The following is a 26,397-nucleotide window of genomic DNA, read 5'->3' on the forward strand; positions in this document are numbered from 1 at the left end:
ACAAGAGCCCTCTTCAGCAGAACACACTTATAAATCTCTCTCCTAACAGAGTCAGCACAAAACAGCAGAGCCCTTGCTTTAGAAATTCACTGACACTCACATCAGGGACGCTTATAGCTTCAATTTCTGCAAAGAATCATTGAACATTATTGGTTTTATGTAACCTTTATGAGGGCCCACTATTATTTATTTGAAGGGCTTTTTGACACTTTTTAATTGACAGAGACACTAGAGACAAGACAAAGACAATATTTAGGAAGAAAGAAGGGAAATGAGATTGGGACATGATGCAGGCCGGATTTGAGTCCATATGAGACTCATGAACTGTATTCAAAGGCCCTGATTTACTAAGATCCCAAATAAATGGTACTAATTTGCTCTGTGGGTGCATTGCAAGTTTTGATTTACAATGAATAATTGGCAAATTACCACACATGCAAATAGGCTGGATACACCCTCCAAAATTAGGCTTACGCATTTGGCAATTGCACCAAATGTAACCATGCCGCTTACTTACAGCTCTCACAAAATACCTTTTTTATTTATTTTATTTTATATAACGTAGGATAGGGCATTTATTATCAATGCCATTTATTTTAGGCTTATATTTATTATTTATATGATTAATAAAATCATTGTAAAATCCTTTTGCATATTGCTTTTTAGCAATAAATTGTGAGCAGTTGATCAGAACACCTGTGTTTGAAACCTCTTTTGAAATGTTTCAGAACGATTGTGGAGTGAAGATTGTCGCCTGAATTTGTCATTCACAAAGAAGAAAATACAGTATTATTTACACTTCTAGCCATCGTATCCACGGATGTATACTAAAACAAAATTTGAATTTCAAACCAGATATTTTTACTGTGGTTCAAAACCGATGCAATAGACAAGGAAGAAAGAGACATGCCAGTTACGAGTAATGTTTCGCCAGTTATAATTAATGTTCAGAACATTGAAATGGGACATAATATGGACATTATTATGTCCGAGTTATACAAGTTGTATGATTATTAGTAATATTATTAGTTATGATTGTCTGTTCTAAAATAATTAACTCACTCAAACACATTTTCTTGAGAAACAGTAATATCACATGGTAACACTTTACAATAAGGTTCCATTTGCTAACATTAGATAATGCATTAGGTATCATAAAGAATCAACAATATGTTTTTTCAGCATTTATTAATCTTTGTTAATGTTTGTTAATAAAAATTCAGTTGTTCATTCATTTTTAGTTCATGGTGCATTAACGAATGTTAACAAATACAACTCTTGGTTTTAAAAATGGATTAGTAAATGTTAAAATTCACATTAACCAAGATAAATAAATGCTGTAAAAAATATTGTTCATTGTTAGTTCATGGTAACTAATGTTGTTAACTAATGTTAACAAATGGAACCTTATTGTGAAGTGTTACCCATCACATGAATGTGTATCAACAATCCAGCAGCAGTGGGTGTGCTATGTATTCTCCGTTGTCGAAGTCTCTGTTTTGCCATAATGACAGCATGGGGCACAGTGCGAATCAGATTAATACCTGCTTTAATTTGCTCTCGCAGTTACCGTTTCTAAAATGAATTTCTAGCATGATAAACCACATTGCGGGTGCAATTCAATCCATTAGCATCGATGCTGTCCTTTATTTTGAATCTGTCGAATGCAAAACTCTAAATTGCATGTTAATTTAGGGAAACGCAAAAATAAAAAAGGGGACGTTTTACAGTGAATGATGACTTAAATTTTGGTCTGTTCCTCACTTATGGCTTCTGAAGACTTTGGAATATAGCACATGAGAAGTCTGAACTAAATTTATGATCTTGTTATGGTGCTTGTGGTCCTCTTAGGAGCTCAAATGAGTGAATCATCCTCCATTTTCATTGTATGGAAAAGTAGCTCAGACATTCTGCATAACATCTCAGGAGACAGAAGGTCATTCTGGCTTGGAGCAACATTTTGGGTGAACTATCCCTTTAAAACAAGATAATGTTATGCTTCCTGAATTTATGGACCATGTTGGTCACAACAAATAAAATCAGCAAGGGTAACATCAGTTATAGTCTATTCTACTGACACTATACAAGGAAGGAATTAAAGGCGAGTTATAGACAGAGGTCAGTTGTAAATGATGAAGGTTATGAGTGTGATGGGGCAGGAGCGTGAGATCACTTTGCTGCTGTCAGTACTCTGAGAGAAAAGCTGCAGAGCAAACACAGGTGGTTGAGAGCGAGGGCAGAGCTCTCTACAACAGCCCCCGCTCACCTGTCCTCATCCCCCACTCCAGCATTTAGAGGAACTCATACACTCAAACTCAAGCCTACAAGCAAGCACAAAAAACATATATGTTTGCATTAACTTTATATTTAGGTCTTTTATTTTTAATGCAAGCTAATTATAATTACTACTAACCATAACCCTGAAATACAATGTTTGACATTATAATAGAGAGCATGTTTACATGCACACCAATACACTGATAACTACCAAAAATCAGCTTATTCAATAGTCATTCACACAACACTCGCACACAAGCAGGTAAAAATGCCGGTAAAGGGCAAAAATTTGTGATAGTGCTCTATCTTACACAATGATCTTAAATGCATGAATTTTCCAATTATGCTTAATAAGCCGAAAATGTATGGGGTCTTGTAAACACCTTAAATTGTTTTCCTTATTGAGGTAAGATCTTAAATAGTTTAAGCAAAACCGATCAGCACACATAGATTTACTCTGATGTTGCAGTGCATGTAAAGAACTTTACTGGCCTTTTAACCAGCTTATCCAATATGTGCAAGTGTTGTGTGCATGCCTGTTTGCATTTTAACATCAAAAGTTGTGAATAATCTTATGTTTTAAAATCTCATCTAAACGCTGTTTTCTTGTGTTGTCGGATTTTTTAAAATAAGCACATTGTTGCTAGTTATCATCGTATACGCACGCTCAGTGAGTTACAAAATGGTGAGATCTGGTCCAAGATGCTGATTGGTTATTACAACCATCAAGCTGTGCAGGGACTGCATGTTCTAGTGGAAGGAACGTACTTAACCCTCCTGGGCTGTTTAAAAAATGTCGACATCTTGGCTGTTTGCGGTCAATTTTGACCAATTTTGACCTTTTTCTCCCAATTTGGAATGCCCAATTCCCAATGTGCTTTTAAGTCCGGGTGGCGGAGGACGGATCGGAGTTGCCTCCGTGCCTGAGACTGTCCTGAGACCGTCGAAACCGCACATCTTATCATGTGGCTTGTTGAGCCCGTTGCCACGGAGACATAGCACGTGTGGAGGCTTCACGCCATCCACCGCAGCAACCACGCTCAACTCACCACGCGCCCCACCGAGAACGAACCACATTATAGCGACCACGAGGAGTTTACCCCATGTGACTCTACCCTCCCTAGCAACCAGGCCAATTTGGTTGCTTAGGAGACCTGGCTAGAGTCACTCAGCACGCCCTGGGATTCGAACTAGTGAGCTAGCAAACTCCAGGAGTAGTAGCCAGTGTATTTTACCACTGAGCTACCCAGGCCCCCTCCCAGTGCTGTTTTATTAACTATCAGCACTCTTGGAATACTGCTTGTTGAATGAGATTAGAGGACTGGAACAAAGGGTTTTATACTTGTTTTTATTTCATGGTATTTTTTAGAATTAAGACATTATTTAGTCCCTTTATGAAGCCATTTTGTTGCGGGGACCATAATGGTACAGAAGGTCATTTCAGGTTTTACCATCTTTTCTGGGGGCATTTGGTGCCCACAAAGATAGCAAAACCTGATCTCCATCACAAACACATAAAGCTCTTGATAAATTTAGTGCAATGTCTCTGAAATGGTTGTTGAACAGGTTTTTTTTTTTTTTTTTTTTTTTTTTTTACAGGCGTCAAGGTGAAAACGAACCTGCCCTGAGAGATAAGACTAGCAATCGCCTCGGGTTTTATCAACTGACAAAAGTTCCCAGCCAAAAAAACATTTTGCAGGTGCTTTGCTGTTCTGGTGAAATATGAGGATTAAATGACAACAAAAGGTAAATATGTCCCTAATTTCCATGTAAATTGAAGAAGAAAAAAGAAACCGGCCTTACTTTGATAATTATTTTCCATGATGAAAAAGAACATTGGTTAACATTCTCCATCTCTAAAGAGTGTTGCGATTAAAAACCAAGAAATTAATCATCCAAATGAAATCCCTGAAAGTTACTGTGAGCTCAACTTTTTTTTTTTTTTTTTGCCATGTAGAATTTCTGGCTTTCTTTAAAGTAAAATATCAATCGATAAGTGGAAGTCCTGTTCATTTTTAAATTGTTTTGTGGATATGTTCCCGGCACTGTTGACTAATTTTACGACAGCTGTTCCCATTTCATTTTAAATTAAAAACCCCGCTCTGTAATCCCAGGAGTCAATCTATAATTAAGAGGATTTACATAAAAACCAAGTGCTACATTAATAACAAAATGTAATATATTTCTTAATAAGCCATCAGCCGATTGAGTCTTAAATGTGAAATATCTCTTCTTTTTTAAATCTTCAGAAAGCTTTGCCTAGAGACACAGACTGGACTTTTTCCAGATTACAAATAATTATATATTTTTTTTCTACAGATAATCATCGCCATGTGGCACAATTGTGTCCCAGACCACAATCCAAGTTATCACTTCCAAATACAAACAATCTAGTCGCCTTCAGCTTGCTCACGGGGGTTCTAAATTCAATTATTATTTAATTATTTAATTTTTATACACAATTTACATAATCACATTTAATCAAACTACACAATGATCACTCTAAGGCTTTATAAATATTACAGTTTCATTTTTTGTTAATGCATGATTTTCTGTAAAGCTGCTTTGAAACGATACATGTTGTGAAAAGCGCTATACAAATAATAATTTTAAAAAAAATCTAGTATCAATTCATTAATCATCACAATTGTGTCATGAATCATGAACTTCTGGATTATCAAAAAATGAATAGGAATTCCAATTTTACCACTTGCCATTTTTATGTTTCATGAACTGTGAATCCAACAGCTAATTTTAATCTTTTAAAAACAAGGAATTACTCACCCAAAAATAGCATTTACATAAGTAATGAAACACTTTTCATTAAACCACCTTTAAAACCTAAGAATGGATTTTTTTAAAAAGGGGCAAAAAAGGTCAATTTAATTTGATATATAGTATACACAACTGGAATCAGGGACTAAAAATGGTTCAAGGAATGAAAACAAAAACCGAAAACGAACAAACTTTTTTGCAGAACGTAACCGAAAACCAGAACAAAGTGATTTTCAATTGTTCCTGAGTGAAAACATTATTTTTAAATGCTGGTAACTGGTTATAACCGGTTAAATTAGTTCCGATAATTTTTTCATGAAACCAAAGGCCAAAGGGTTTATCACAGTACATTTTTGGAACTATAAACCACTTCATGTTGCCCGAAAAAATAAAAACATGTGCTTTGATCCTGAAGGAAACTGCAGTATCACACATTTCTTTGCCTAATTGCACATTGTGGATGTCACATTCTCTGAATGAAGACCTTTTTAACAACCATGTATAACTGATGATCAGGAGGTATCACACTCAGCCTTTCTGAATGGAAGTCAAAGGGGTTTGGTTGCTAGGGTGCTCTAAATGGTTGCTAGGGCGTGGCTAAGTAGTTTCCATGATGATACTTGAAGACTGATTGCTTGAAAGCTCTAGGAGGAGATACTGTTTAAATTTTGGCTCAGAATAATGATAATAATAATAATAATAATAATAAGCTTAAATAGTTTTAATAATAATAAACTTTGACAAGCCAACATAATAAATGAAACACCTGTGTAAAATTCTCTATATATTCACGTATATTGTTCATTCTTTCCCCTATGTATACTTTATAGAGCTACATTCCTGTGCAATGTATACATAGTATGCTGTGTACTGTATATGTGCACAATGTATACCTGTTCTAAATCATATTATGTCTTATTTATAAATTTGCAAACATATACATTAGTACAATAGCAATGAAATGCATTGTCTTCCAACCTACCCTAGGATGCACAATGGCAAAAAAATAAATACATTTGACAGAGTGAATTCACGTTATTATTTACTGAATTCAGGAATTATATACTGGTACTGAATTTAGCCTATAGCTTATACTAAATTGCCATTGTACTGATGTACTGTATATATGACTTTGGAACTCTAGAATAAAACACAGCTATTACACTTTCCATTCTGCTTTCTACACTCTCACTTTCACTCAAAATGTGAAGATGAATTTTCTATGAATGCAAATAATGTACACACTCTCATGGCGACATTGTAAGGTTTCATACGACTTTTCTAAATTTGGCTAATTCATATGATATCGTACGACTGCACTCGTATGAATTTGTTCGACTTTCACTACAGCCAATGATGTCACTGGACATCGTTTCCATCTAATAGGCGACAATTACTTGCTTCTGTCATACACAGCAGCTTCCTATCATGTTTACACACTCTACTGATCGGATAAGTTTAGATAAGGGGTTTGGGTGAGGGCATAATATTAATAAGCATGTCTTTAACACCAGGGGCGGGTTTATGATTTCTGAGGCAACATTTATTTTAAATCATAATGTTAAATTCATTATCAGCCGTTATAGCCAAGTACATTCAAAATGTTTAATAAAATAAAAATCTTGTTAAAGATAATTAATGCATGTTTTCCAGTTTTTCCACAATACAGTGATAAAAATACATATATACTTTTAACAAAACACTTTTTTTTTTTTGGTGAACAGGGATGCAAAACTACTTCACCCAGAAACATTTTGGAATTCCTTTGTTACAGTATATAAATATATTCATATAATATCCCAACAATTATTTATTGCTGTACAGATTGTCATTATAATATCATACAGTAATATTATTATCACTCTGAGGATTTGTTGTATACAACAGTCTTATTGACTTTACTTTCACCTAGAGCTTATATTCTGATGCTGCAGTGTATTGTTCACCATGTTGCAAAAGGCTGTATTTTATGTATGCATCGTAGGCAACATTCGTTACAGTATTTTAACAGTAAATATACGAAGCACGACGTCCCCTCAAAATACTAGAGCAGCAGGGGAAAAAATTTACATTTATCAAGCGCTGAAAATTTGCAGGGTGCAGAATAATCTGGAATAATTTTAAACATTATAACAGTCACCTCTCTGCAGCCTGAACTTATTCAGAACATTAAATCTTTGACACCTGCGCTAAAAACAATCTAGACGCAGCGCAACGAATGAAACAGAATGCAGGTGTCTCGACAAGTGTTATTGAAACCTGAAGTTCTTTTTAACATGACACAGTGTCTAAAAATGTTCCAGTCCTGCGTGAGACACTGAAGAAACAGCGAGACGCGATGCAGCAGTTAACGACGTTCGTTCAGCGCGTTTACATAGAAAAACAATGGAAAAACAGTAGATGTACGCAAAAATATGTTCAGTGTGAACGGCCCCTCATCCGTTCGCACGTGTCTGTGTGGAAGACCTGTATATTTTTTCATAAAGTCCTACTAACACGAACCCGGTGGCTTTGTGAACCCCGATGTCCGGGGCCACACGAAATTGCGTGGTTTGCGTGGTGGTTAAAACCGCTACTGCTTAACGCCACATTACGCACCCTGGCATTTGCGCGTGATGAAATAGTACAAATTTATACGAACAAACTCATACGAAATCATACGAAATAGCCAACTCATAAAATATGTACGAATTTTCATGAGACTGCATTGAAATAATAGCCTACAAGCAGAAGCTCCCTTCTGATGCATATAGCACACTGGGTGGTGAGGTTAAGTGGATGATGACATCACATACAGTGTGTTAGTATATTTGGTGCAAGTGCAGATACAAGCTCTTATGTGTATGTGTGTTCAAATATTGTAAATGTCTGGGGCACAGCCCTGACTCGGCAACCCCGCTGAAATCAGTCCCCCTCCTTGCCCAAGTCTCTCTCAGCACGCGTTTACTCAGCTCTATCTAATGACGGCCCTTTTACAGCGCTCTGCATTAAACTCAAGAGCTCTGGCTGCATCAGATAAATACAGCAAATCAAATAGGTTTGCCCATGTTTGCCCTGCGTCTCACTAACAGACCTGCAGCGAGGAATCGCGGCACACTGACCAGCCTGTGTCATCCAAAAACCTTGTCAAACAGACGCCTGGGGCCGCTAGTCTATCGTCACAAAACGCTGGAAAACAGCACTGGAGAGAGCAAATATGAGTTAATGAATGATACAGTGGAGAGTGTAATGACGGGATGATAAAGGGTCCAGGGGCATTCTTTTGTGTGTATGGAGGACTGCACATATGGTGAAGGTCGTATTCGAGGATGGTGTTGTAGGCAAATAGTCCCAGCGTGTTTCGGCGAGTACATGTATTACGTGAAAGTGAGCGAGGGCTAACCCCAGGGCTTGTGACATTCATTTTCAGAGGATCCCAACAACGTGGGAGGTGTGTGTGTGTTTTACCTTGCTTGCTCGATCCCGTTTGTTTTGGGCAGCCAGGTGGCGGGTGTTGTTTGCAGAATTATGGCTTGGCTCTTTTGCACGCAGCAGCTCTTGTTCCAAGCGCTTGCACTGGTGAAGAGAGAGAAAGAAACAGAGCACATTTTAATTATCGCATTTAATTAGAATTTAGAGTAAGTGTCAGGTGACCAGACTAGCCAGAAACACAGCTGTTTTCACACTTTGTTCATTTCAATCATTCAAAATTTTCAATTTAGGGGGAACTATACCCTTTTATGTGTGTAATTTCTGTGCCACTAGCATCACCAAATGGAATTGCAAAAATAGTGACTGTTTTGTTCTCTCCACTCCACCCCACCCCCAGAGCCTTTATTTATTTTATAAATAACTGGAGATATTTAATAGCCTTTCAATCTTATGGCATTTAATCTTTTTTTTTTTTTTTTTAGGCATCAGTTTCTTGACAGAATCATGTAAACTGCCAACTTGGGTGCAGAAACATTTTTTGAAAGAGTTTAAATAATATTTGCATTAAAGTTGGCTCAAGAAGTCTGTAAAAAGCTGTTACAATGCCACATGGAAAAAAATGTGTATCTAAGCCTGTTCTATGAGAGATAAAATCTCTGCAGGGCATAAACCTACATTCTCAGTTATTACTACATTTACTGTAAGAACCTTGGCACACACTTCTGATATTACTCTCCATGTGTGTCTGTGATCCCTGAAGAGAAAGACTCAAGACTGTGGTATATTTCAAAATAAAATAATACTGTTTATGAAGAAAAATATGCACCAAATTCAAGAGAAAGGTTTGAAAATGTATCATCAATGAAGTCCAAACAATGAAAAGAGAAGCATATGGACTGAAAAGATAAAGTAGTAAAAGCTGAGTCAGTAGCTCAGAGGTTTCAGCATTATTCAGTAGTTCACTAACAGTCAGTATTATTCAGCACTATTTAGACATATGTAATAGTTACAGTGCTATTGTTATTCAGTAGGTCAATTAAAATAAATGTAATTAATTTGCATAGCGTTTTTATGTATACTGAATATAAATAAAAAATAGTGCCTTATGAAAATTCTCAGTAGGTCATAGGGATTCAGTTTTATTCAGTAGTTGGCCTATTCAGAATTACAATCAGCTTTATTGCCAAGTATGCTTACACATACAAGGAATTTGACTTGGTGACAGGAGCTTCCAGTCCACAACAATACAATACAGCAACAAGACAGAGATAATTATAAATAAAAAAATAAAAATAAAATAATAATAATAATAATAATAATTTGTATAGAAATAAAAATGTAATAGAAAAACTTTATAAAGATGGAAAAGGATATAAAAATATATCCAAAGCCTTGAAAATGCCAGTCAGTACTGTTCAATCACTTTTTAAGAAGTGGAAAATTCGGAGATCTCTTGATACCAAGCTAAGGTCAGGTAGACCAAGGAATATTTCAGCCACAACTGCCAAAAGAATTGTTTGGGATACAAAGAAAAACCCACAGGTAACCTCAGGAGAAATACAGGCTGCTCTGGAAAAAGACGGTGTGGTTGTTTCAAGGAGCACAATATGACAATACTTGAACAAAAATGAGCTGCATGGTCGAGTTGCCAGAAAGAAGCCTTTACTGCGCCATTGCCACAAAAAAGCCCGGTTACAATATGCCTGATAACACCTTGACATGCCTCACAGCTTCTGGCACACTGTCATTTGGTGTGACGAGACCAAAATATAGCTTTATGGTCACAACCATAAGCGCTATGTTTGGAGAGGGGTCAACAAGGCCTATAGTGAAAAGAATACCATCCCCACTGTAAAGCACGGTGGTGGCTCACTGATGTTTTGGGGGTTTGTGAGCTTTAAAGGCACGGGGAATCTTGTGAAAATTGATGGCAAGATGAATGCAGCATGTTATCAGAAAATACTGGCAGACAATTTGCATTCTTCTGCGTGAAAGCTGCGCATTGGACTTGGACTTTCCAACACAACAATGATCCTAAGCACAAGGCCAAGTTGACCCTCCAGTGGTTACAGCAGAAAAAGGTGAAGGTTCTGGAGTGGCCATCACAGTCTCCTGACCTTAATATCATCGAGCCACTCTGGGGAGATCTCAAACGTGCAGTTCATGCAAGACGACCAAAGACTTTGCATGACCTGGAGGCATTTTGCCAAGACGAATGGGCAGCTATACCACCTGCAAGAATTTGAGACCTCATAGACAACTATTACAAAAGACACTGTCATTGATGCTAAAGGGGGCAATACACAGTATTAAGAACAAAGGGTATACAGACTTTTGAACAGGGGTCATTTCATTTTTTTCTTTGTTGCCATGATTTCATGACATGACAGTTGAATATGAATCCCATAAGAAATAAAAGAAATGTGTTTTGCCTGCTCACTCATGTTTTCTTTAAAAATGGTACATATATTTCCAATTCTCCAAGGGTATGCAAACTTTTGAGCACAACTGTATATATATGTAGTGCAAATATAAATGTTATATACAGTGCAAGGGAATGTAATGGCAGAAGAGGTAGGATGTGTTGGATAAATATAAAAAGACTAATCTGTGTACTGCACATAATTATTGCACATATTAACCGTTCATGAGATGGATAGCCTGAGGGAAAACACTGTTCCTGTGCCTGACGGTTCTGGTGCTCAGAGCTCTGTAGCGTGTTCTGTGTTCCTGGCTTGATTGTACAATACTTTATCCCTACCTCTGTAAGCATCTTCTTTGGCCTGACGAAGCTGCCCGAGTTCTGCTGTAAACCATGGTTTGTCGTTGTTGTATGTTAAATAAGTCCAAATAGGAATGCACATATCCTCACAGAAACTGAGGAAAGCGTCCGAATACTCAAAAACCGGGAAAAGATTGTCTGGTATGTGCTGCCGAATATTCAGCCATTCGTCCCTGGTGAAACTGATTGGAAAAAGATTACTAAACACAGGACAAACAAACGAAAACAACAAAAGAATTGGAGCGCTCCACAACGAGGCTGCCATCCGAGGCGCCATCTTGCTATTCATACAAAAAACAATACTACTGTATGTTTCATTTAAACAACTAACATCAGTGATTAACAATTATGGTTCTTTACCTCAAATCATGCTAAAAACCTGTAATTTTCAGGCTGGTCCATCTTATGTGTATGCATGTTCAAGATTAAACGAACTCTACCAATAGGTGATTGGCTCCATCTAATTAGTCATTTGATTGGGAGGTGAGACTTTAATTCCTACATTCCTATATTCAGTGTTACGATTTCTCCCATTCATTTTCCTACAAATGGCCCATCTCCTCCTATTCGGTCACTGGGAGTATTCAGTAGCACAATAGTTTTCTGAAAAATTCAGTAGATAAGCAAGATTCATTAGTTTAAATTGTTTTTAATAATCCAATACTAATCAGAAGTATTCAATAGTTCAGAACTATTCAGAAGTACTTAGTAGTTCAGGATTACTCAAAAGTATGCAGCAGATCAGTACTACTTCAGTACTATTCAGAAGTATTCAGTACAATTCAAAACTATTCTGTAGTTTAGGTACTATACAGAAGTATTTAGTAGTTTAGTACAACTCAAAAGTATGCAGTAGTTCAGTACAATTCAAAAGTATTCAGTAGTTCAGTACTATTCAGAAGTAATCAGTGGTTAAGGACAATTCAACAATATTCTGCAGTTCAGTGTTATTTAGAGGTATTCAGTAGCTCAGAAATATTCAAAAGTATTCAGTAGTTCAGTACAATTTAATATTATTCGGTATTTCAGTACTGTTCAAAAGTATTCAGTAGTTCATTAATATTGAAAAGTATCCAGTACTTCATTACTATTCAGAAGCATTCAATACTTCAGTATTATTCAGAAGTATTCAGTAGTTCTGTACAATTAAAAAGTATTCAGTAGTTCATTCCTATTCAGAAGTATTTAGTAGCTCAGTAATATTCAGAAGTATTCAGTAGTTCAGTGCTATTCAAAAGTATTCAGTGGTTCATTCCTATTCAGAAGTATTCAGTAGCTAAGTAATATTGAAAAGTATTCAGTAGTTTCGTACAATTAAAAAGTATTCAGTTGTTCAGTACTATTCAGATGTATTCAAAGGCTCAGTAATATTCAAAAGTATTCAGTAGTTCAGTACCAAGTACTGAGTAGTTCATTACTATTCAGAAGTATTTAGTAGCATAGTAGTATTCAGAAGCATTCAGTAGTTCAGTGCTATTCAAAAGTATTCAGTGGTTCAGTATTATTCAATAGTATTAAGTAGTTCAGTACTATTCAGAAGTATTCTGTAGCTAAGTAATATTCAAAACTATTTTGTAGCTCAGTAATATTGAAAAGTATTCAGTAGTTCACTACATTTCAAAAGTATTCAGTAGTCCAGTGATTTTCAAAAGTATTCAGTAGTTTAGTACAAATCAAAAGTAAAAAGTAGTTCAGTACGAAGTATTCAGTAGTTCAGTACTATTAAGAAGTATTCAAAAGTTTAGTAGGCTACTAATCAAAAGTAAAATTATTCAGGACAACTCTTAGTAGTATTCAGTTTTTCATTAGTATTCTGGATAGATCCAAGGGTCTATATTGCTTTTCTCTACCCACACACCCAACTCATGTCCATTTTTCCATACAATACAAGCCTCTGCTGTCAGACAGACCTACTGAGAAACAGACATATTCTTTATACATACAACGATGCATACAGCTCTTTGGTGAATATTATTGTAAGTGGGCTTGTTTTATTCCATTCCATATGTGCTCCTCTCTATGTTCACATTCCAGGACCGATGGACACTTACCAGGAATGTAAACCATCCTCACGGCCTGACAAGTCCCAATGTTTCAACATTCAGCCGTCTCAAAGACCGTCGGCCGCACAAACAAGCCCATCAGCCACCGACCCCACTCCCGTCTCTTTCCTCTGCAGACTAAAATAATACTGCTGCCATCCAGACCAAACATACAGCTCCTCTTTAGTGTCAGCCTGAGTTATGGCTCTTGGGCAGCAGATGTCTTTAAGGGGAAACGTATTTTAATCAGAATGCACCTCTGCACTGACGCAAAGGGCCAAAATTGCTGTTAGCTTTCCAAAAATAGCCACAGCCGGGGGGAAATTGGCCATAGGAACAGACACATTAACCTATTTAATTTTTTTAATCCAACAATTTAAGTCTCATAAAATCAGAATTAATTAGGGCTGTCAATGGATTAATTTTTTTAATCAAATTAATTTAATACATTGGTTAATCAAAATAATCACAATTAATCCCATTTTCTTAAAGACCCCAGAAAATAAAGTTAATTTAAGTAAATTCAAAGACATTACATTATTGTGGCAGACAAGTAAGGCATTGAATAGATTTTAGATAAAAGATCAAGATGATGAAATGGCTTTAAAAGTCAATATATTGTTTACTTCCGTATCATTGAACATACAGTAAGACCATCACTGGCTTACAGTCCACAGCAACACATTTTCCAAAGTAGGTTTGTCAATCTTAGGAGCCGTTCACACGGGACGCACTCATGCATTCTCATTTAACCTTATTTATTTTTTATCAATTGTACTACATTAATGTGTTAAACTGACAACCCTAGAGGTTAAACAAAGCATAAAAACACAAAAGTTTGAACCATGTGACTGCATGTTCTACAAAGGGGAGAAAAAACATTTTGTGGAATAAGATCTCAAGACAATCATTCAGCCCTAATTCACCATAAGATGCGACTTCATTTCTTCTCTCACTTTAACATCGGCTCTCTATCAAGATCAAGAGAAATTCAATAAGCGCCCGGGACAGAGACATAACGAAGCAGATCTATTCGCCGCGTTAACTGTGAGGAGAGGCAGAAAGTGAGAATAAGATTTATTTCTTCCAACACTTATCCAGCTTTTCATATTCCAGCAGGCCAAAGGGATGTGACAGCCCTCTGCCTGCAGCCGGGCTCTAATCCCTGCGAGATGAGCAGAGAGATGGGTGGAACGGCAGGGGAGGCAGATATCCTTGAGGATAGAAAGAGGACCCATTCCAGTCTCAGAGGGATTAGACGTGTGGTTTGTAACTTACTTCTGAAATTGCCCCATAGTTCATGTTTTTGGCCCCAATGAAAAATCAGAGCAGCATTGCTTGGGGATGTACTGTGGGATTGCAGTGATGTGCTGGTGGGTTTTGGGTGGAGTTAGAAGACTGACACCTGCTCTTCTGCTCATTTCAGGGAGGTTGACACAGGTTTTCATTGTCTACTGGCGTTCCAGCAGCATTTATCTGCACACTAGGATTTATTTTGTGAAGAAGGCCTACCTCCAGTAAAGGACACACTTTTTAGGATGGTTGCAAGCGATATAAGTACATGTACGCTATGTATAGGGCAAAAGCTGAACATAGAGTACCATATAATCCATCTGGTTATATATTACGGGTTAATTTACTTTTTTTGTGTATTTGATTTTTGTTTTTCATTTGATCAAAAGTGTCACGAGTACATTAAATAAATCTTATTATATGTACAGTACATTCTTTCAAACTCAACCACTTCTCATAGAGGGCCTCATTATCCTGTACTACATACTGTGGGGTCCACTAAAAGGAACGTTATAACATAAAATAAATAAGAAATATTTAAGATTATACACCATTTCAAGGCCACCATTTTAATAAGCAAATTGGTGACATTGTACAAGATTTCCTTTCTTCCATTAAAGCAACAAGATGCTATTTGAACCATTCTCAAATCATGCTGGTATAACATAACTTGTTAGCATTTGGACATACCAAACAGTTATTAATTTTTCAATTTTACATTTCAAATTGTAATGCTGAAAATATGCACTCACTGACCACTTTATTAGGTAGACCTGTACACCAATTTATTCATGCGAATATCTAATCATCCAATTGTGTGGCAGCAGTGCAATCTATAAAATCATGCAGATATGGGTCATGAGCTTCAGTTAATGTTCACATCAACCATCAGAATGGGGAAAAAATGTGATTTCGACCGTAGCATGATTATTGGTGCCAGACACATGCTGGTTTGAGTATTTCTGTAACTGCTGATCTCCTGGGATTTTCACGCACAAAAGTCTCTATTTTACTCAGAATGGTGCCAAAAACAAACAAAAAAAAAACAACCAGTGTGCGGCAGTTCTGTGGATGGTCACGCCTTGTTGATGAGAGAGGTCAATGGAGAGTGGCCAGACTGGTTCGAGCTGACAGAAAGGCTACGGTTCCTCAGATAACCCCTCTGTACAATTGTAGCGAGTAGAATAGCATCTCAGAATGCACAACACATCGAACCTTGAGGCAGAAAACCATGCCTGTCAGCCAAAAACAGAAACCTGAGGATGCAGTGGGCACAGACTCTCCAAAACTGGACAGTTGAGGACTAGAAAAACGTAGCCTGGTCTGATGAATTTCGATTTCTGCTGAGGTACACAGATGGTAGGGTCAGAATTTGGCACCAACAGCATGAATCCATGGACCCAACCTGCCTTGTGTCAACAGTCCATGCTGGTGGCGGTGGTGTAATGGTGTGGGGAATGTTTTCTTGGCACACTTTGGGCGCATTAATAACAATCAATCAGCGCTTGAATGCAAAAGCCTATTTGAGTATTGTTTCTGACCATGTGCATCCTTTCAATGCTACATTTTACTCATCTTCTGATGGCTACATGCAGCATGATAATGCACCATGTAACAAAGCAAAAGTCATCTCAAACTGGTTTCATGAACATGATAATGAGTTCACTGTTCTTCAGTGGCCATCCCGGTCACTGGATCTGAATCCAATAGAACACCTTTGGGATGTGGTAGAATGGGTGATTCACAGCATGAATGTGCAGCTGACAAATCTGCAGAAACTGTGTGATGCAATCATGTCAGCATGGACAAGAATCTGAAAGGAATGTTTCCAACATCTTTTGGAATCCATGCCACAAAGAATAGAGGCTGTTTTGAGAACAAAATGACCAGTTTAATTATAGTGTCCCTAATAAAGTGCTCAGTGAGTAAAATATTTTTAATGCCAGGTTCAATTTAAACCCTTGGGAAGGATAAGTACAAGTCTACAACCTATCTAAAGTTTTATACATCACAATTATTAGTAATACCTAATGCCAAGGTGACGTAACCAATTTCTTCTCACAATCATGAACCCAGACTGCAAATAGGAGGTCTGGTTACTCTGTCACTGAAGTCTGAGGATCAGCCAAGAATTTGTTTTATAGCACTGGGATATGTGACGGAACTAAGCAACTGTGTTTCTTATGACACAAACTCTGAAGTCATTTATTTATGAGTTTATACACACACACACACACACACACACACACACACAAAAGAACTGTAGAGGTGCGACAGCAGTGCAGCGAGCCCTCCATGTACCTGCATTTTTTCCGTCAGGTGCATTTGTTTTCTACACTCATATTTTACGTGAAAAACATTAGACTATGATACAATTGGTTAATATTATTTTACTCCACCCACACAGTCTTGATTACATCAGAAGTAAAGAAGTCATTTAATAGGGGGAGAAAGATATTCATCTTTGCGATGAAGGATTATGAAAAACTTTATTTATTTTTTGAATAACGTGCACTGATGAATTCGTACACAATAAAACCAGGGAAATTTCCTTTAACAAAATCAAATATAGGGTCAGTTTTCATTTTATATTGACACAACATTCCTTGTGAAAAACAGTTACAGAGTAAACCAAATCATGACAAAATGTTACAAAATTGGTCGGCAAATCAGGGACACTTTTGAAAAGTGAACTGTGAATTCAAATATCATTGTATACCCTCACCGAATCCACTGATATTACAATTAGACTGTTCCCATTTTATGCACATAATGCATAGTTGATTAAGCAGCAAATCATCAATCGAAAATCTGAGTGTTGTAGATCTAGAAAATCAAATATGCAGAAAGGCCTTGATGACCTGTTCAATCACAGTTACAACACATACCCGCTGGCCCAAAAGCAACACTGGAAACTACCAATAGATCCAACTCACCTGGCCACATAATGCAAACATCCACATTATATAACCCCAATTATGAAATATACATAGGTAGCATTTATCAACAAAAAGAAATCCAAGCAAATACATCCACTGCCCCACACTTGAACTCTATGATGAAACGGAATATCTAGATGTCAATATTTAGCTACCTGCTTGTTTGTTTTCATTTGATTGAATTCATGTGTGTAGGAACGATGTACCAAATATTTGAGATTATGCAGCAATATTTGTCCATACATGTGAATTAGGTAGCTGGTGTGTTGATTCGTAAATCAGTGCAGGATCTGTGAATAAACATAGATGTATGTACTTTAATAGACCGATAATCAAAGTCATCTTGCAGAGGTGGTAAAAACAGAGGAGGAGGAGAGAGATAGTCAATATTTAGAGAGTCATATTTGACTTTTTTTTCAATGGTGTAAAGGTTTCTGGCTTGGTACACAACTGCTGTGAGTGTTAAGAGCTAATGTGTTAGGATTGACCCTAAAGCCAGGTACACACTACATGACTCAAGCTCGATGCCTTTGAATTTGTCAGTTAGCAACTAGTCCACATCTACAAGCCTTAGGTTGCAGCAGGTGCCAGTTGCCATCGGTCTTAAATTGTGCGCAGTTCTGAGACATGCTCTGACCAAATCGCAGATGCTCCGACTATGTCCCGACGAGAAAGCAACACTGACCAACAGCCAATAAAAAAGTGAGAGTGTGCAAGAAGAGCAAGTGTGTAAAAGTCTGGTTACGGAAGTAAAAAATCCAATACATTTTTTTTCCCCATATGAGAATTGATTTTTAACAGTAACTTATAAATCTATGAAGACAGACCTACCGTGAGCTCCGAGGTTGTAAATCGATGGTATATGCTTCCGCTGAAGCCATCAGTCTACATATTTTGTGGTGAAGAACTACACTACCTGTGAATCCTGAAGAGAAAGATCCACCAATCAGAGAATCACGGCAAACAATATGCGCCAAAAGAGCTATGCAGCAACCGCACTGTAAATGATGCAATCAAGTTGGTCTCCCTACACTCTCAATCTACTTGTTTATTTGTACATATCTGAATATTTTGCAATAAACTTCAAACATATTATTTATATACTTATACTTATCAACAACTTTAAATCAACATCTTTATATTTTCCAGTGTTTTTAATTTGATTGTGTCATTCGCAATGCCTGATGGGATTGTAGCTTATTCCCTTCATTGAAGACATTAAGAACATAGCCTTGTACTTTTGTCTTTTTGTCTGTTTTTCAAATACTTTTTTGCTCCACCTCGGAGCTGGTTAATTTGGTTCAAGACTCAGAACTCTTTAATGAAGAGTTGAATTATGAAATTCCTATGGAAAAATTGTTGCGCTCTTTTGGATAGCAGGAGCCAAAAAATACAAATAAAATAAAACACGGTTGCAAGCCATTCCTTCGTGTTGCTTGTTGATATATCACCACAAATAAGCTCTCCCGTTGCTATGTGCGTGAGTTTATGAGAATGAATTTTTGAGGAGTGATTGTAATTGACGCAGCACCCAGTCTGCAATCAGTCTTTTAGTGTGCGCAACAAAACGAGAGAAAACAAGAGACTGCAAATCTTTAAGTGTGTGCAGATTTTTAGTCTTGTAATGTGTGCTTGGCTTAAGTGAAGAGTGTGTGCACATTGGGGTGAGAGGAGCTTCAATGTAGGGTCTTACTCTGGTTAAAGCAGTGTCTCTCTCCTCTATAACAGCTTTCATCTCCTCTGAGGTGATCTGGGAGCGGCGCTCTCTGGCCCTCTGAATTTGTTCAATGATGGCCGCCCCGCTCTGCTCTATGGCGAGGGCAGAGTCTGCGCTGTTAACCCTGTTCAACAACTCCTCCAGGTCCTGAGCAGGACATAAAATAATGACATAACACTGTTTATAGGGACATTAAATGGATGTTGAATATCATTCCAAATATCATTTGACAACCAACAGAAACATTCAGTAACTAGTTCTCTCTCCTGCCAATTGCTCTTTGTCTTTGACCCTTTAAAATTATTTTTGAACCATCCAACCTTTGAATCTAGTGTCTGTGATTAACAGCTGAATTATGACTATATTTTTATAGTTAAGTGGTACTTGCCCATGCAAAACTTGCCGCTACGGTGCTAAGCTGTTCTGGATGCCATGGCATTGCTATGAGGTTGCTAAGGTGTTCCGAGTGGTTGTTAGCACGTTGCTATGCAATAGTTGCTCTAGGAAGTGATTACTTACAGGCCCAAGTCAAAAGAGCCTACCCCAAGTCTCTATGATATTCTGGATAGGGTTGCACCAGCTATGCGTGAAGTCTCACTTAAAGGGATAGTTACCCCTAGTTAAAATGATATGGATTTACTCACCTTCATGCCATCCCAGATGTGTATGAATTTCTTTCTTCAGCAGAACACAAATGAAGATTTTTAGAAATGATCTCAGCTCAGTGATCAGACTTTTGTAGCTCCAAAAATCACAAAAAGAAAACATAAAAGTAATCCATACAACAACAGTGTTAAATCCATATCTTCAGAAGCATTATAATAGGTGTGGGCAACAAACAGCTCAATATTTAAGTCCTTTTTTTTACCCTAAATCTCCACTTTACCTTTCACTTTCAAGATGACAGAGAAAGTGGAGATTTACAGTAAAAAAGGACTTAAATATTGATCTGTTTGTTACCCACACCTATTATATCGCTTCTGAAAACATGGATTTAAACACTGGAGTCTTACGGATTACTTCTAAGTTTCCTTTAAGTTATTTTTTGAGCTACAAAGGTTTGATCACCATTCACTTGCAGTGAATCGACCTACTGTACAGAGCTGAGGTATTCTTCTAAAAATCGTAATTTGTGTGCTGCAGAAGAAAGAAAGTCATACACATTGGTGATGGCATGAGGGTGAGTAAATGATGAGAGAATTTTCATTTTTGGGTGAACTATCCCTTTAATTATGACGTAAAGTTCAAACTAAGCGCTTAGTACCATCTAGTAAGTTTGTAACTAAGAGGGATGTAAACTCGTGAGAGATGAAAAAGGTGCAAAATTTATAGAAGGTGTTTCAGGGGTATATTTTCAGATGATTACTTGTTGTAGTTGTTATATATGTAAAGCTTATTTTTAAGCGTTTAAGCTTAAAGTACCCCTTTTAAGTGATTTTAAGAAGAATTTTACCAAACAATTTAGGCAAATTAGCTTAGGCAAAAAAGTGACTTTAGCCGAAATGTGAGTAGTTTGTAGTAAGTCGTAAGCTCTCTGCAAAGTAATGCCTAGTCATAATGCAATGCATAATATGACATTTACCTTTATTGATCAAATAGACAGCCTTCAAGTTTGTAAACAAAACTGTTGAAAAGACATGAATTTCAGTGTTATCTTGTTACTGTTGATGTTTAAACCTTTTTGTCGCACGTAACTTCGGCGGTAATAAATTACATTTCCACTGAAACACGATCCGTAAAAAGTACGTCAAAATAATAAGCAATAAATAATAACTGTGTCTAAAATTAAAGAGAGGCAATAAATAAATACTATTACAACAGACAGGAAAAAGAATGACATTTTTTAACTATAGTATCCTATATTTTTTATGTGTTGCCATGCCAGTAACGACAGGCGACGCATACAGCAAATTGCACTGTTTAGATCGCTATGTGCGTGAGTTTATGCGAGAATGAATTTTGGGTCAAAGCTTCAGTTGGGGAGTTTTTGTAAATGACACACACAGTCCGCAATCAATCCTATAGTGTGCGTAACATGAGAGAAAATAAGAGACTGCAAATCTTTAAGTCTGCACAGGACGCCGACTTTCAGTCTTGTAGTGTGTGCCAAGGAGCCACTAAGAACTTAGTTTTTTTTACATACTGTAGTAATGTTCTTTCTTGTAAATGTAAATGAATGTAAATGACAACATCATCATAAATGTCTTAAGGATTCAAGTCTGTCATGCAAAACCTGACATATTGATGTAATTGAATCAGTTCTTCTTTTAATTCCAATTGTTACTCCAGGTCGGAGGCAAATATGTAGTTTATACATTGGGTTACGTTTCACCAAAGTTAAATGGTGCAACATTCAAATATTTTTTGTGCGTAAATTGTAACTTAGAGTCTATTTATGCTATACCTAGTCTAAAGTTGCAACTTATGCATGGGTGGTGAAACCGGTCCCCTGGTCCCTAAATATGGTTTGAGTCCCTCATTCAATGAAAGTCTGAGATATTCTTATCCATTTTATTGTTCACCAGGCAAAACAAACAAACAAACAAACAAACAAATGCAAGTCTTATTGCTTTGAAAAGTAATAGCTGACCTCACCTCAACAACCTGCACAATTTGAGGTATGATTCATATTCACCGCATCAACAGTATGGGATGAGTTTAATACTTAAAGTTAGGGGGTTCGAAAACACCCTAATCCTAAGTATGAGCAAAAGAAATCTTGATTCTTGCCTAAGCAAGAACCACTCATTAAGAAATCTTTCAGGAAAAAATTCTAAAGCACTTCTCACAACCCTGTTTCCTATGGCTGTTTTTTTTTTCTTTCGTTTAAGACAGTCGGACAAAAAGGGTACACACAATACACAAGAGATGAAATTCACCAGTGAGGAAGGCTTACCACATCACTTTCTTCAGGTTTAATATTCTCCAGCCTGGAGAGAGACAGGGAGAGAGAGAAAGAAATCAGAAAGAGAGAGAAAAAGAGAAATGAAATGTAGTGAGCTTCCTTCAGTTTCCTTTCTGTCACTCTGCAAAATGAGATCACTTCCCAAATCCAATAATTGCATTCTGTGGGTTTTGGTATGAGCAGAAGACACACTCTGAGATATTAAAAGTGCTGTTATTCCATCGTAATGCCCGTTCTGCTCAGAACTGACAGCGAATTGTTAAGTTATTAATGTTTACTACTTTATATGACTATTGGGATCAATTGTTCATATGTGTGGGGAAATGGAGAGAGAGATTAGGGCTGAATCTTTTGTGCCACACCTGCCATGAGCATCTTTATAGAGGCAAAGATAACAGTAAAATATTAAAAAAAAAAAAAAAAAAATAAATAAATAAATAAAAAAATGTACCCAATACTAAGGATACCAAATACATATTAAACACCAAGAAATTCTTGTAAACTTTAACTTGTTACATTGATAGTATAATCTGAAGTTAAATATTTTGTATTAAATCAGAAAAGTGCAAAATAGAAGCATTTTCACTAGTGATTTCAGACTTTGGGACCACTACTGAATAATTGCATTGTAACACTTTTACTGAATATTTGCATTGTAACACTTTTACTGGGTTAGATAAACTATAGCATTTTCCATGCTTTAAATACACAACGTAATAGTTTTATCAATACATCTATTCCTCAATTTATCCAGCTAAAGAGGTGGCAGCAGATAAATAGCAGAAATCTGCCATGCATGCTCTAGAAGCCCCCATCTGTGTGATTCTCCTTTAAGAACAAATCAACTTTCCTCCATCAGCCACCAGGCCGAAAAAACAACAAGCCCTCCACTCATTTACAAAGGCATTACATGGATATCCATCCATTATAAAGGTACATACTTATTCACACACTGAACCCAAGAGTGACCTCCAAAAATAAGGGCTTAGAACACGTGCGTCCATATTCCCCCAAAGATAATGGGATTCCACTTGGCTATCAATTATAATTTTTCTGAGAGAGGGACCAGAATGGGCCCAGGAACACAGCTACAAGAAGGACGCATTTTTATAATTAGATTTTGAAGAGATCTCGTACTCATTGGGGAACTGGAAAATGCATTTCATGCCTCTCAAAAATTGCAGTTCATTTAAGTGACTCGAGTTACTATCAATAAATCATGAGACTGACTGAAATATTAAACAGGGCATAAGGTGACGAATACCTGTGAAGAGGAGATAAAGCAATGGAGATTAATGTAAATTAATCGGTAAATAAAATTGAAAGCATTTCCAAAAAGCTGCACACATGCCTATAAGTTGTTGGGAACTTGCTTGTTAAATGGTTCGTTTCCGTTATGCAGTACATTTTCATGTCTCCATAATATACGTATGTCCTAATACAGTATTATTGGATAAAATATCAAATTCAGAATTTTTACATATGGAAATCATTCTGGTTAGTTTTCATTTATCATAATAACACACTTCAAAAATGTTGCCATTTTTTGCATGTCTAACAAGAATCCCTGGCAATTAATTAAGAAATATTCCCAGTGTGTCTTCATGGTTATATATATATATATATACACAGTGCTCTGCAAAAGTCTTAGCACATAAGATTTTTCACAAAAGCATTTGTCTTAAGATGGTTATTTATATCTTCAGCTTTAATGTGTCAATAGGAAATATAAATTTTAGACTTCCAAACATTACTTTTGCAAATAGAATAGAATAGCATAGAAGAGTCCCACAACAGATGTCATGGCCCCCACAGAGCCCAGATCTCAACATCGAGTCAGTCTGAGATTACATGAAGAGACAGAAAAAACTGAGACAGCCGAAATAGATAGAAGAACTGTGGAAAGTTCTCCAAGAAGCTTGGAACATCCTATCTGCCAACAACCAAGAAAAACTGTGTCCAGGTGTACCTAGGAGAATTGGGGCTGTTTTGAAGGCAAAGGTGGTCACACCAAATATTGATTTAGCTTTTTTAGGTTTACTGGACTTTGTAGTACACATTAACTGATAAATTAAAACTATTTATGTCATTATTTCTGAAGACATCCTCACTAAGTGCCTAAAACTTTTGCACAATACTGAATATATATATATTTTCTTAAATTAGAACATCTCAAACATTATTATTTTTCAAGGTTTTCCTTAATGGTCCTTAATTTCACTTTCCATCTGTCTTTTGTAATATCCCTTTAACAAACAAAAGTCAGTTATTTAATAACATCAACCACAAATTTAATCATTTTTGGTGGGAAAACAACAGCATAAATATCAGTAATTAATCGCAATGAATTTGATGAATCATATGATGTTTTGTGGGATTATTTGGTTTGTTTCACTCTAAAACACTCCATTCAGTAGATAAAATTACATAAATCACTATCATGCTATCATGTGCAAAATATCAAAATGAGTTTCAAGTTGACACTGCGCAGTGGCTAACTTTAGCTCTTTATTTCAATGCTGTTAGGCACTCTATTAATTTACTTGCAATTGTGTAAATAGTCAAGTTATAATTAATAATGTTTAGGAGCTTGACGAGAACATATTTCTTTATTCAAATTCCTTACTTTACAACCAGGTAAAAAAAGAAAGAAAAAAAGGTACTGCATAAAAGGAATGCCCCAAATGCTGACGTCTACAAAGACATATTTAAAAAACGGTCATTACAACCGCTGTAAAATATGGATAAGGACATATAAATAAGGATAAACATCCTCCCATCCCCTGGAAGACACAGGGCAATTAACGTTCAGCAAGTCCCATCACCAAACAACAGAACCTACTGCCACTAACACCTGCATCATCAGCAAGTTAAACATTCAAGGGAGATCATATTAATTAGAACCCAGCAGGCAGGGCGGTAAACGGTAAATACCCGCAGGTCTAAAGCACAGAATTGATTTCCTATACAGTGAAACTTTTGACTGAGAACCCAGTACTAGAGTGAAGGGACTCTTAAGAAATGTCACACCCCTCTGATATATTTCCAAGCCAGTCGATATTGGATTTCCTCTCAAACCCTTGTCTATTCATTCAGCTTGTCCTCTAGCAGCAAGAACAAAGCAGATTCCCATTACTACATGCCTCTTGTGGTTCTCAAACCCTTAAATCCAAAGCCTTAAAAAAGGCTGAGGAACTTTAAAGGCGCTTTGACTATAAAATGAAAATAAAACCTGAGGCTTCCCATTTAGCACTTCTAGGATGTTTGTACTGTAAAACACTCAGAATCATAAAATGTAGCCTAAGGGGCAGTTCAAGCAAAGTAAGGTTTTTATTTTATTATCCCCTTTTCTCCCAATTTGGAATGCCCAATTCCCATTTCTTAGTAGGTCCTCGTGGTGTCGCAGTTACTCACCTCAATCTGGGTGGCTTAGGACAAGTCTCAGTTGCCTCTGCTTCGGAGACAGTGAATCCACGCATCTTATCACGTGGTTCGTTGTGCATGACACCGCGGAGACTCACAGCATGTAGAAGCTCATACTACTCTCCGCGATCCATGCACAACTTACCACGCGCCACTTTGAGAACGAGAATCACTAATCGCGGCCATGAGGAGGTTACCCCATGTGACTCTACCCTCCCTAGCAACCGGGCCAATTTGGTTGCTTAGGAGACCTGGCTGGAGTCACTTTGCACACCCAGGATTCGAAATCGCGACTCCAGGGGTGGTATTCAGCGTCAATACTTGCTGGTCTGCACTGTTTTTCCATTGTATTTCTATGTAAACATTCGCTAGACTGATGTCTTTGACTGTTGTTTTGCATCTTACTTTTTTCAGCTTCTTGTGCTGGAGTGCCGCATTTTTTGGATGCCATGTCAGGTTAAAAAGAACGTTAACTTTTAAAAAACATGCATTGAGACAACTGCGTTCAGTTCCACTTTATGCACTTTGTCTAACTTTTTTAGGCAACGCCCTAATTATTAGTTATTAGTTTAATTATTAGTTTCCTAACGTCATCTCTTTCCAAAGTACACTAAAAAAATCATTACCCTTACTTAATTGAATTTGAGAAAGTTTTTACAAACAATTTAATGTTTCATTCAGGTTTAGTCAGTTTCATTGAGCCAACATAATTTTGTTGGATTAGGTCAAATCAATGTACTATAGTTGTTTTAACTCAATTTCATTAGGTTTGTCAACTCAATTTACTAATTTACTTTAATATAAATGTTTATATATTGGTCCAGTTTAATTTA

The 26,397-nt window shown here is 36.8% G+C and overlaps 1 protein-coding gene across 1 annotated transcript in view; it reads right to left on the reverse strand.

Annotated features, from left to right (window-relative positions):
- The window catches only part of LOC127410852 (mirror-image polydactyly gene 1 protein homolog), a 116,471-nt gene that overhangs the window by 39,949 nt on the left and 50,125 nt on the right, over positions 1 to 26,397 (reverse strand). The window contains exons 9-11 of the mRNA XM_051646062.1: positions 22,133 to 22,166; positions 19,213 to 19,383; positions 8,500 to 8,607 (exon numbers count right to left, since the gene is read on the reverse strand). Of these exons, the coding sequence (XP_051502022.1) occupies positions 8,500 to 8,607; positions 19,213 to 19,383; positions 22,133 to 22,166 (313 nt within the window). The remainder of the gene's footprint in view (positions 1 to 8,499; positions 8,608 to 19,212; positions 19,384 to 22,132; positions 22,167 to 26,397) is intronic.

This window comes from Myxocyprinus asiaticus, chromosome 20 (assembly GCF_019703515.2).
Source record: "Myxocyprinus asiaticus isolate MX2 ecotype Aquarium Trade chromosome 20, UBuf_Myxa_2, whole genome shotgun sequence".
NCBI lineage: Eukaryota > Metazoa > Chordata > Actinopteri > Cypriniformes > Catostomidae > Myxocyprinus > Myxocyprinus asiaticus.